We start from the raw sequence: 12,440 nt of genomic DNA on the forward strand, positions 1-12,440 counted from the left end.
CAACCTGAGGGTAATTCTCCAAACAAAGAGTTCTGAAAGCCATAGAAATATAAGATTTTAGATTCTGGTGGGAAGGTAAGTTCTGTTTGGTATGATGGCATGTTCCTGCAATAAATAGATTCTTCTGGAGGTTTCTTGCCAAGGATGATGATTCTTGGGATGTGCATTGGAACGTTTGTTAAAGAAGTAAAAAAATTACTTAGGCATTCACTTTTCAAGTCAAGATATTTAGCTTTTCCACAACTGTGTTGCCACCTGCGCCATTAACAAGAGCAGACGTAACTCACCTCTTCTTTTACATACCACTGATTTGTCGATAGACGAGTGGTAGAGTGGTTTTTCACTTTTCCACAGGTACCTATCCAAGGTAGAAAAACAGTTGGAGCAGGATGGAGAAGAAACAGACCTAAACACATTTCAGAGCAGTTTCTCTGAAGCAACATCTGAAATTCCTGATATCAGTGTAAAAGCTCTGGCTTAGCATGACCTATTGACACCTGTCTATAAAGCTCATGTCCTAGAAGTAAGCAAGTAGTACCGAAGAAGAGAAGAAGCCAACAAAATGACGTGCTCCTTCCAAAGCCTCCCGGATGCCAGAAGATCCTGAAGAAGCTACTAATTATGCAGAAAATGTGGAAGTGGTTTCCCTCACCATAAAACTTCCATGCCGTCCATGCTTACACAGCGAAGCCCCCAGGCACCTTGCTCCTCCTTGCCTTTGCCCAGCTGCCCTTTTGCTGAGGATTAAGTTAGCGGTACTTCTGCTTCTGATAACTCGTACAAAGTGAAGACTGTAGAAGACTGGCACTTAACGCCTGGAGGTCAATCCTATCCTGGTGGGAATGAGGAAAGGTCTGGAATCCAGCATGACACAGTGCTAATAGTCCCTGCGCTGACTTACCCTTTCCTCACCCAGGGAAGGCCAGCCAGGGAGGCTCCACTGTAAATGGAGACCCCACATTGACCCGGCCCTCTGGGTGCCTTCCAGGGCAGAGACCAAGAGTCATGTGGGGTTCCTCCAGATTGGGGGTGACCAGCCCTAGACTCAGGACCAAGGGAAGTGACATGTTCTATTTCTGGTTCTAGTGGCCATTGCTAACTTTGCCAAGCAGACACTGCTACCCTGGAACAAAGATAACACTTAATGTTCATTTTCAGTCTCATTCATTAACTCTAAGTTTCCTAATGTGGAGGATTTTCATAATTTATAGTAAAAATAAGTACTACCTTCTTTTTGATCTCAGGCCATTTTCTTATTGTGAGAAGCAGCGTGGCAAGGGGAAGAGGACTGAATCAGAGGACCCGGTTCTGCCACTTCCTAATGGTATGACCTTGCGTGCGTCATATGTGACACATTTTGGAGGTTCTCAAAGGCAGAGACCGTCTCACTCTTCATGTCCCTAGTGTTGGCAGTGAGTGGCACATGGTAAGGACTCATTTAAATATTTGTTGAAGAATGAATTGATGAATAAATGAACAAACAAATGAATTTAACATCTCTAAACCTGCCTTCTATTTTCACAGGGCTGTCAGAGGAATAATTAAGATAATGCATGTAAGGATTCTTTAAATCCTATACAATTGTTAGAAGTAATTATTATCCAGTGCTTGACAAAGTACCTGGCTAGTTGACACTCAAGAAATATCTGTGGACTTTCTACCAAAAAGCTGGTAAGAAACAGAAAGTCAGAAATTCAAATATTTTAATATTTTGGAATTTATAGTATTCTATAATGGGTAATTTTTCACCATTCGTTTTTAGTGCTGGGAAAGAAAATGCCTATAGAAAGTAAACATTTTAACCAATGTTCATTTTAACCAATTAAGAATTGAGATATTTCTCAAGGATTTCAAAAAGACGATCAAATCAGCAAAATCTTGACTTTATATAAAACAAAGATGTTAACTTTTTACTTTAAATTCTCATAGTGATTTAAAATGTTAAGAAGAGAAATGAAACTTCTCTAATCACTAGGGAGCAGCAGAGATGTAATCAATGTTAATGGTCTTCCTGAAGGTGATGGTCTTCCTGAAAATTATGTGCAAACTAAATTTTTGTGAGCCACGCCACGTTTAAAATATATCAGAGAGGAGCCGGCTCCGTGGCCGAGTGGTTAAGTTCGCGCACTCCGCTGCGGCGGCCCAGGGTTTGGATTCTGGGCGCGGACATGGCACTGCTCATCAGGCTATGTTAAGGTGGCGTCCCACATCCCATAACTAGAAGGACCTGCAACTAAGATATACAACTGTATGCAGGGGAGGTTTGGGGAGATAAAGCAGAAAAAAAAAAAAAGATTGGCATCAGTTGTTAGCCCAGGTGCCAATCCTTAAAAAAAAAAAAAAAAAAAAAAGACTAGCAACAGTTGTTAGCCCAGGTGCCAATCTTTAAAAAAGAAAAAAAAAAAATATATCAGAGAGCTTGTCATTTACCCGTATGGTAAATGAGTTTGTGATTCTTTCAAATATCTTTTTTGTTATTTATTTTCTTAAATAATAAAAGTAACAACATACTCAACGTAAAAAAAAAACCCTCAAATAATAAAGAAATTCCCTAAACAGTCTAGTCCCAATCTCTGGATAAACTCACTGTTAAAAATTCCTCGTGAATACCTAATCTAGATAGATTCTGGATCTAGACCTAATCTTATGTATTTACAATAAATGCCTATATACGTGTCAGTGATGCTACCAGCAAGGAGGTATTTTATTTCCTGGTCATACGCCCAGAAAATGGGGAAGGTAATCTAAAAGAACAACACTGTCTAGATACTCCTTCAAACGTTCACTTTACTTTGCCTACGTCTTTCCACAACCACAAAAGCTACAAAAACAAAGATTCCCCACAAGTCCTAACGTTTTCTACAGGACACCACAGAGTGCTGGATGCTTCCCTCCAGTATTCCCATATGATCTGTTTCTCCACTGCTAAAAATTAAGGTATAATTTACATACAGTAAAATTCCCCGTTCAGTGTACAGTGCTGCTAGCTTTGACAAACACGTAGTTCTGTAGTCACCACCAGGATGAATATGCAGAACAGCTCCCTCACTCCAAAAATCTCCCGTGCCTCTTGATAGTCAACCCCTCTCCAATCTCCAGTCCTTTGATTTCAGGCAACCACTGATCTGTTTTACTGTCCCTAGAGTTTAGCCTCTTCCAGAATGTCATATAAATGGAATCATACCTCATGTAACCTTTTGAGTCTTTCATTTAGCATAATGCATTTAAGATTCATTCATATTGTTGGATCTATCAGAAGTTTGTTCCTTTTTATTGCCAAATAGTATTCCGTTGTACAGACATACTAGTTTGTTTATCCATTCACCAGCTGAAGGGCATCTGGGTTGTTGCTGGTTTTTGGTCACTGTGAATGAAGCCACTATAAACATTCATATATAGATTTTTGTGTGAACTTAAGTTTTCATTTCACTTGAGTAAATATCTAGGAGTCGGGGGCCGGCCCGGAGGCATAGTGGTTAAGTTCGTGTGCTCCACTTCGTGGCCTGGGCTCACCAGCTGGAATCCGGGGCAGGGACCTATGTACCAGTCATCAAGCCATGCTGTGGTGGTGTCCCGCATACAAAATACAGGAAGATGGGCACAGATGTCAGCTCAGCAACAATCTTCCTCAAGCAAAAAGAGGAAGATTGGCAACAGATGTTAGCTGAGGGCCAATCTTCCTCACCAAAAAATCCCACAAAAAACAAAACAAAAAACTAGGAGTGAAAACTATGGGGTAGTAAAATAAATGTATGTTAACTTTAGGAGAAATTGCCAAACTTTCCAAAACAGCTGTACCATTTTGCATCCCCACATTTGGTATGGTCAGTATTTTGTTTGTTTTTAGTCATTCTGATTGGTATGTAATGCTACCTCATTGTGGTTTTAATTTGCAATTCCCTACTAACTAATGATATTGAGCATCATTTCATGTGCCATCTACACAACTTCTTTCGTGAAGTATCTGTTCAACTCTTTGGCCTTTTAAAACACTGGGTTGTCTGCTTGTTTTTTTTATTGTATGGGAACTCTTTATATATTTTAGATACAAATCTTTTATCAGACGTGATTTACACATACTTTCTCCCAGCCTATGGCTTCTCATTCTCTCCACAGTGTCTCTTGAACTACTTTACATATGTTATCTCTCTTAGCACAAAGCATATACTTTATGAAGTAGCATCTTGGTCGTGGAGCCCCAGGACAATCTCCTCCCTGGGACCTGGTGTCTCCCGGGAAAATGCCATTTTGAAACTAGACATACTTTCTTTGATCAGTAAATTTTTTCTTAAAGTAGCTAAAAGTCAGTAAGTCTTAGATGTGCAATTGATTATAACACTGCAATAGGAATTTGGGCTCTAATAGCTATGCTTGAAGTGTAAATTGGTGCCTGGTGTGAGCTAATGAATGCCTAGTCACCACTGAGACACCTGAGTGGCATGGCCCCTGAAGACCTAGCCTCTCAGCATCAGTCAGGACAACCCTAGCTGGCACCATAAAGAGGAAGGCCCAACAGCTGATTCTCCAAGATAACCTAAGACAACAGAACAAACTTCTCTTCTTGCTGCCACTCTTGTACCCACTGAGACCAAATGACTAAAGAGATATTCCTTCTGGGACAAGGAAGAGGAAGGACTCAGTTTCCTGGGTGTCCATGAGCTGTCAGAAGTTCCCCTCCCACTTCTCCTTCATCATGTGTATCGGCATGAAGAGTGACAAACAGTTACTCTTCTCTCCTTTTTGGCAAGGATCCTCTTCCCCACAGTGGCTTTATTCATCCCTGTAAGTCTGCTGTTTCTCTATTTAAAAGTTCCCTTATATTTAGAGAAAAAATAGTCTAGTTCTCTGTGAAAATTGAAATTTAGTTCTTAAGAGTATAAAGCAGGCATTATTATCCCTATTTTATTGATAAGGAAACTAGAATTGAATGAATTATCATTTTAACTAATTTGAGGAACCTTGCTTTTTTCAAAGGATACAAAATTACTTGCTCAAACGAGTGTTACTGTAAATTTATGCAAAATACAAAGATGTTAATTTTTTCTTCAAAGTCTCATAGAGACTCAAAGTTCTAAGGATATAAAACTGTTCAAATCAGTGATCGATAGAAATCTACTCTATATTTTATAAGATGTAATGTCACTGAAAATTTATAAGCAAACTAAATTTCAGTGCATTGAGGCTAAGAGGTTAAGCAGCTTGCCTAGTCACATAGCTAGTCTGTAACGCATTCAGGATTCACACCCAGCGCTGTGTGTCTCTGAAGCTGTGCTCTTCCCACTCTACCACAACAGACCTACATCGGAATGAGAGTTCAGAGTCAAATAATGAGAGAGACTGAATTAAATCTACTCTTTCTGCTTTCCTTTGTTTTGACTTTTATAGGCATCTTTATTTGGAGGGAACATTCCAGTTACAAATGTGACAGGCTGACATTTGTAATCTTTGTAATATTGGAAAGCATAGATGGGAGATGACCAATGTTGAAAGAGGAGAAGAGGGAGAAGCATCAGAAATGCAGGTGAGACTCACGCAAATTATAAGAAGTTAATTACTAAGAACGCTGTGGTACCTTGGGTGGGATCTTGGAACAGAAAGAGGATATTAATGGAAACACTAGTGAAATCCAAACAAAATCTGGAGTTTAGTTAATAGTAATGTAAAAAATAAAAACGTTAACTAGAATATAGGGGCTAATATTTCTACGAAAAATGTCATAATGCCAATGAGTCTATACTGATGAAACTTCAGCTTTCAAATGTAGAGTAACAGACTTGAAAATAAAGTAGATGAATCTAAGACTAGAAGAGAGAACATACTTTGCCCTGGTTTCCTCCCATTTTTGTTTTTTCTCATCAAGAGATTTCTTCATAACTTGGTACCATTTTCTGAAATCAAACCATGGCTTATCTGAAAGAAACGAAATCCATGATTATTAACCAAATACGTCACATTATAATAATATACATTGTTCACTTGAGTCTTCACCCACTGACATAATTAACATTTGTACAATAGCCCCTGGAATTACAGAGGGAGTCACTGTCTCCGTACTCCAATACGACTTCTCCTCTGAGTTCCTACCTATATCGTGGCCCTAACCAGATTATACTGAAGCTGGCTTTTTATATGTCTGCTTCTCCTAGATTTGACTATTACCTCCTTGAGAACAGAAGACATATTTTGTTTGTCACTATACAATCAGTCCTCTTCCTCCCAACTCAACACCCAGCACAGTGCCTGGCATATGGTGGTACTCCAGTAAGTCAGAATTCATGATTTAAGGTACAAATGATAGATAAATATGTGAAATGGCACTATAGCAGCTGAATCCAGACTTCCAGTTTCATCAGCTCCTTTTCTTGTTCCTCCTAATCCTAACCCAAATCCAAAGAATCTGGAGATAAGAAAGTGGACAGCAGTGGACAGCTGGTGTGAATGTATGTTCAAGATGTCGACGTTAGAGAGACAACAGAACTGAATGCAGTCAAGTACAAAACTTCACTCCTCACCCCTTTATTCAATCCATACGGGAGCTCAGGAAGAGTAGGGAGGAAAAAAATGAAATGAAAGGTAAAGCAGAAAACAGGATTACAGAGAGAGGGAGTTAGAAGGAAGGCTGACAGGAGGAAGATGGCTGAGTGAAAGCCTGATTTTATATGTTCTTTAATGAACATATTCTCCTTCAAGATGTCTAGTTAAAAATCTTTTCAACTGGCTGACATAATTATCACTTAACCCAATATGGCCTTGTAGGCCATACAGCCAAAGAGCAGAGGCAAATACCAACAGAGCTGTAAGGACAGAGGAAAACTAACGATTTATAGAACTCGAGGTTCTTTGACCTTAAGTAAGTCACAACTTCTCTAAACCACAAGCCCCTCATCAGTGATGTGGGGCAGGGGACAGTGCACAGCAGGGGAGCAGAGAGAATGGGGACAAATCCCTGCCCTGCGGACAGCACACATTTATTTTGAGGATCACAGGGAAGACATGTCAAAGCACCGTTTACCCTAAATGTCTACAAAGTCTATGGTGAGCCTTTAGCATGAGAAGGGGTACTAGAAGACATCTTGTTCAACCTTTCAGTCTGTGCGGAAGCCGACCTGAAACAATGTGCAGAAAGAAGGATTTTTGCACATACTCTGGAAAGAACACACACTGGCTGTTACCATTAAACCCAAGCTCCTAAAACCAATAAACATATAAATGGAACCTTTAAAAAAGTCAAACTCATAAAAACAGAGAGTAGAAAAGTGGTTGCCAGGGGCTGGGGGAGGGGGAAATAGGGGAGGTGGGTATGGGGCACAGACTTGCAGCTATAAGATGAACAGTGTCTGAGGATCTAATGCGACACATGGGGACTAGAGCTGACAACACTGTATCGTATAAACGAAATTTGCTAAAGAGAGTTGAACTTAAATGTTCTCACCAAAAAAAATAAACATAAACATGTAATGTGATGGATGTGTTAATTACCTAGATGGGGGGTATCCTTTCACAATGTACAGGCATATCAAAGCACCACAACGTATGCTTTAAATATCTTACAATTGTATGTCAATTATACCTCAATAAAGCTGAAATTACAACCCCCCCAACAGTGAACATAAATCCTGGTGAGAATATCAGGAAAATGGAATTGAATTTAAGAATTCATGTATTTACCAAACTTTACTGAGTTGCTCTCAGGCCAATCACTATGTTAGATACTAAAGATATATTAAAAAAAAAAAAAAAGTAAGAAAGATATGGCCCCTCCCCCTAGAAGCTCACAATCTACCTGTCTGTCTGTCCATCATTAATGTAACACTTACTACACATCAAATATTTTTCTAAGCACTTTACAAATATTCACAACCTAACAAGGATGGACATACTCGGTCCACTAGTTATAATTCAATGTCCTAACCACCTTATAGAAGTTTGGACAGGAGTGGTTGTGGCAGGAGTGATTAGTTCTGATTTGGGAAGAGGTGAGGTGCGGAGTGGGTGTGAAGAGAAGGGAGAAGAGGGTATTCATGTTGCATCTTGAAGAATGAAGACAGATTTGCCACGGATTGACGGAGCTGGGGGGTAACAAGGAACGAGCATTTCAGGTAGAAGGACCAGTGTGAGGCAGGACTGAAGGCGCTAGAATAGAGGGTACAGTCACAAAGTGCCAGTAAGTTCATGTCTGGTCTGGCGAGTGAGTAGAAGCTGGGAATAAAAAAGCAGGCTGGTCTTTACACATAGTAGAAAGTCACTTAAGTTTTTTCATAGCCTAGAGATATAATTGGATAACTACATGAAAATATAATCCTAGTATAAGGTACAATTTGTATACATACGTATGTATAAGTGTATACATATGTGTAGGTGTATGTGTATATTTTTCAAAGTTTCTTTCCTACTTTATTGTTATCTTTTAATCCTTTATTTACAATCACTTTGAATTTGATTGACAAAAAAATTAAGTACCTTCTTTGTTCTTTTCATTATATTTCTCAGCAATATTAGACAAAGACCTGGGGATACCAATAAACAAGTCAATTTATTTAGAAATCACTTATTTGAAGACAAATTTTGAATTCTTCTGAAAGAAATGTATACAACAGTACTTGAAATTGATGCTAAATTTTAATGGAGAAGCAATCACTGAAACAGGGAAGAAGACACTATAAATACCGCCACTCTTTCTTGGCATTTGGGAGGGGTAACACTGTAAGATTCCTTTACTTTCCAAAATAATCTTTGAGAGACATATAGTGCCAGGAGCCTAAAGGCATACAGACAAAGTGCTAAATAATTCTTTAGGATTTGTGTCTGATGATTTAAAACTTAGGAATCAGTGGAGCAATGAGAGACACACGTATCTACCTAAAAAAGAGGAATAAAACATGACACAAACAACTTTCTAAGGTAGAATGAAATCTCTGACAACTAGCTGAGTCAAAATATTATGTAAGAACTAACTGTCACTACTAGTCAATGTCCTGGAACAACTGAGTGTCTCTCTTTTCTACTGAGATAACACAGATTCCTTTACTCTGAATAGGTTAAAACAAAACAATTTTTTCCTCATAAAACTGACATACACTTACCATTCTAAATTGTCATCCAATAAAAACAGCAGCTTCAATACTACTACAATGACAGCTACAGCTTGTACATCATATTTAGCAGTTTTTGCCATTTTAGCTATTGGATCAAAGGTCAGAAAATCCACTTCTCCTATTCCAGTCATTTTTACCACTTGGCAGGTTAAATTGTGCATTTCGTCTGTTGAAGAACAAAAGAGTAAAATGTGAATTAAATTCTTTGCTAATCAGACCATACTAAAGTGTATATCCATAAGATAAGCTTCCTCTTAAACCACAGTACCAAGCTAGAACTCAGAGACACACATTTTGTGAATAAAATAAATCAAAGGATGATACTCGTATAGAGAAACTAACAGTAGGATCTTGGCAAGGCATGTCTTTTCCTACTTTGAACTCCTAAAACCACAACTATGTATAGGATACATCTTGGCACCTAACACACAGCCATGGAACAGTTTCCTATTGGTTCATACCTGTCTCTCGTCTTGTTCCTGCGGTAATTTGTGCTTACCTGAAACTCACTCCCCGTAAGACCAAGAGCTTCTCCAGGAATGTGCACTCACTCACTGGCTGGCACCCTGGCTAGCACACTGGAAGCTTCAATGTGTGCTTAACTAGATGTACTGCTTTTCCAAAGAGATTATATGCTCAGCAGAGACTGCATCTACTAGTTGAGGCTGAATAAGGTAGGACCTGGAACCAGAAAACCTAGGGACTATATTCAGGCTTTCCAATCATTAGCTTTGTGATTACAGTCACTTAACCTCAGGTTCTTCGCTTGTCAAATGCGTTATGGTGAGGATAAACTGAGATTAAATAAGATAGTACAAGTGAACATACTTTGAAAACTTTAAATCACTAAACAAATGTCTTTACTCATTAATCTAAGTACCTAACATGTGCCACATTCTATTTTCATTCATTTCCTGTAGAATGGCTACTACCTGTAAGAGTATAATAAACTGTGCTGATTTGAACTGAGCCTCCTACATGCACTCAGTGCCCGTACCCTGACTCTATACTCAACGTCGCATACAATACAGTGGTTAAGAGCAGACTAAACTGTGCTGATTTGAACCGCACCGTCTACATGCACTCTGTCCCCGTACCCTGCTGACTCTACACCCAAAGTCGCATACAATACAGTGGTTAAGAGCAGACTAGGGAACCAAACTGCCTGGCTGGCAATCCCTGCTCCATCACTCACTAGCTCTGTGACCTTGGACAAATTACATGACTTCTCTGTGCCTCAGTTTTTTCATCTGTATAAAACAGGAATAACAATAGTACCTACCTCATAGTTATTGTGAGGATTAAATGAATTAATATGCCTAAAGCACCGAGATCAGCGCCCGGCATACCGTGGGCACTTAATCAGTGTGAGCTATTATGCTGACTGCTCTCAAATCCATCCACTTTTCTCCCTCCCCACTGTTGCTCCTTAGTTCACCCTCATAACTGGTCTTCCTTCCTCTGGTCTGAAGCTGCTTAATCTAATCATCTCATTCCCCTGCTCTCACTAACCCATTAAAACTTTTAGCTCCCAGCCCAAATAGATTGCCACAGTTGCCCAAACAAGCCAGATTCTCACTGGCCTCTAGATGCTTTACTCAACTATTTTTGCCCCTTTGCCTAGAAAGCCCATTTCTTTTCCCCATTTCTCACCCCAGGCTTTGCTGGGCGGATTCTTACTCATCTCACAGAGCTCAGTCCCACCAATCACTGCTTCTAAGAGCACCTGTAAGACACTCCGCCTCTGCTCAGCCTGTTCTGAACGCGTGAGCAGCTCTTCCAGCGCTGACCGACTGCGTGCTGTTAAGGCTGCACTTCTTTGTCTCTCTCAACTTGAGCGACGACTCAGTCTTGATCTATTTGTCTTCCTAACTGCAGCAACTTATACATAATTGGTGTTACCTACATCTTTTTGGTGAAGAATGAGTAAAATATAAAACCAATTTCTTTCTTGAAATGTTTAAGTAAAGAAACTCCACTGCTAAAAAAAATGCTTTGTTCACACAGATATAGAAACACATAACAATGATAATTCAAAGTATGGCATCAAAATATTTTTATTTGTCTACTAGGTTCTAATAATTTAGCTAGTTTTCACTTGGCTTTTACTCATTCTTTCAAAAAAATATTTATTGAGCAACTATGTCCTGGGTACTGAAGATAAATACATAGCCCTTTTCCTCAAGGAGCTTATTATTTAATAACTGTAAATAATCAGAATGCAATATGATCAGGACCATGACAAAGATGAGGTGATGCTTTGAGGACAGGCAAACAGTTCAGTCTGGTGTTGAATGGAGAGAGGTAGGTGGTATCTGTGTGATACAGAATTTGGACTTACAATTGTTAAGATAATTTTAACTTACAGATTCCAACTGAATTTACTCATGGGCTTCATTCAGGTACAAAAAGATCATAAGATACAAAATTAAGTTTAATTCAACATGCATTTACTGAATGCCTACTATGTGCAAGACATTCTGCTACAATGGAGGAAACCAGAAAAATGCGTAACAGGTAGGATTCTTGCCTTCACACACATACACTTAAAACACAGGAAAAAATTAATTTTAAAATACAGTCGCTAAAATTTTGTATATTATATTTGGTTATAGAGGCTCTAGTTTCTTCTCAGATAATTTAAAAATCAAAACCATACTACTACTATAAAGAATGACAGTTCTTGAAAAATGTTTCCCCTATTTCTTTTAAAATTAGTATCTTAAACTGCTTCTCTTATACCAAAAGTACAAAGTAATAAAAAAGCAAATGGAAGAAATTATGAGAAAGGAAGAAAGGACAGTGGAGAAAAACTAAGGAGTGCAGGATCCTGAACCAGAGGATAACGTGGAAAGAACACTAGCTGTGGAATGGAAAGACTGGGTTGTAAGTATGCAGTCTGCCATCTACCAGCCAGGTGTCACTGAGCCCCATCTTGTCTCAGCTGTAAATGAAAACACCCACTTCCCCTCCCTTTCCACCTTCACAAATGAGGGAATGTATATGGAGGCACTTTGGAAGTGCTAAAGTTATCCAAAAATTTTAAACATGACTGTGAAAGCTGCCAGAAATCCTCTCTAGCAGACTTGGCAGTCCCAGGATGAGGAACGATACCAGAAAAAGCGTCTGGAGCTCGTTCAAAGCCATCAAAGAGGCAATGCTTACTCAGAAGGGTGTGTGTGACATGCTTGCTGAAACCCTTCTGCCTCGTTCCAGAGACTACACGGTCACACGGAAAGCCACAAAGGAGGGGCATTTGTTGTCCCAGCATGCTTAAAACCACTTTTAGCTTTCTGAAAACCCTAAAACCTCTCTTTGTGAAAGTGCCAAATACACAGGTCTCCT

The 12,440-nt window shown here is 39.3% G+C and overlaps 1 protein-coding gene and 1 long non-coding RNA gene across 9 annotated transcripts in view; one reads left to right on the forward strand and one right to left on the reverse strand.

Annotated features, from left to right (window-relative positions):
* LOC138917720 (uncharacterized) overlaps positions 1-7,601 on the forward strand; it is a 28,577-nt gene extending 20,976 nt beyond the window's left edge. For 2 of the 3 annotated variants that reach the window (XR_011426171.1, XR_011426173.1), the window contains 4 exons: positions 1,245-1,426; positions 1,525-1,671; positions 5,386-5,521; positions 6,147-7,226. This is a non-coding gene — a long non-coding RNA (uncharacterized lncRNA). Of the gene's footprint in view, positions 1-1,244; positions 1,427-1,524; positions 1,672-5,385; positions 5,522-6,146 lie in introns of all 3 variants that reach the window. The other variant, XR_011426172.1, reaches the window with a different exon arrangement.
* The window catches only part of TAF1B (TATA-box binding protein associated factor, RNA polymerase I subunit B), a 73,148-nt gene that overhangs the window by 9,971 nt on the left and 50,737 nt on the right, over positions 1-12,440 (reverse strand). For all 6 annotated transcript variants that reach the window (XM_070235906.1, XM_023619552.2, XM_023619553.2 and 3 more), the window contains 4 exons: positions 9,084-9,261; positions 8,461-8,507; positions 5,820-5,910; positions 288-358 (listed from right to left, as the gene is read on the reverse strand). In XM_070235906.1, the coding sequence (XP_070092007.1) occupies positions 288-358; positions 5,820-5,910; positions 8,461-8,507; positions 9,084-9,261 (387 nt within the window). The remainder of the gene's footprint in view (positions 1-287; positions 359-5,819; positions 5,911-8,460; positions 8,508-9,083; positions 9,262-12,440) is intronic.

The sequence above is a fragment of the Equus caballus genome, chromosome 15 (assembly GCF_041296265.1).
Source record: "Equus caballus isolate H_3958 breed thoroughbred chromosome 15, TB-T2T, whole genome shotgun sequence".
NCBI classification, from domain to species: domain Eukaryota; kingdom Metazoa; phylum Chordata; class Mammalia; order Perissodactyla; family Equidae; genus Equus; species Equus caballus.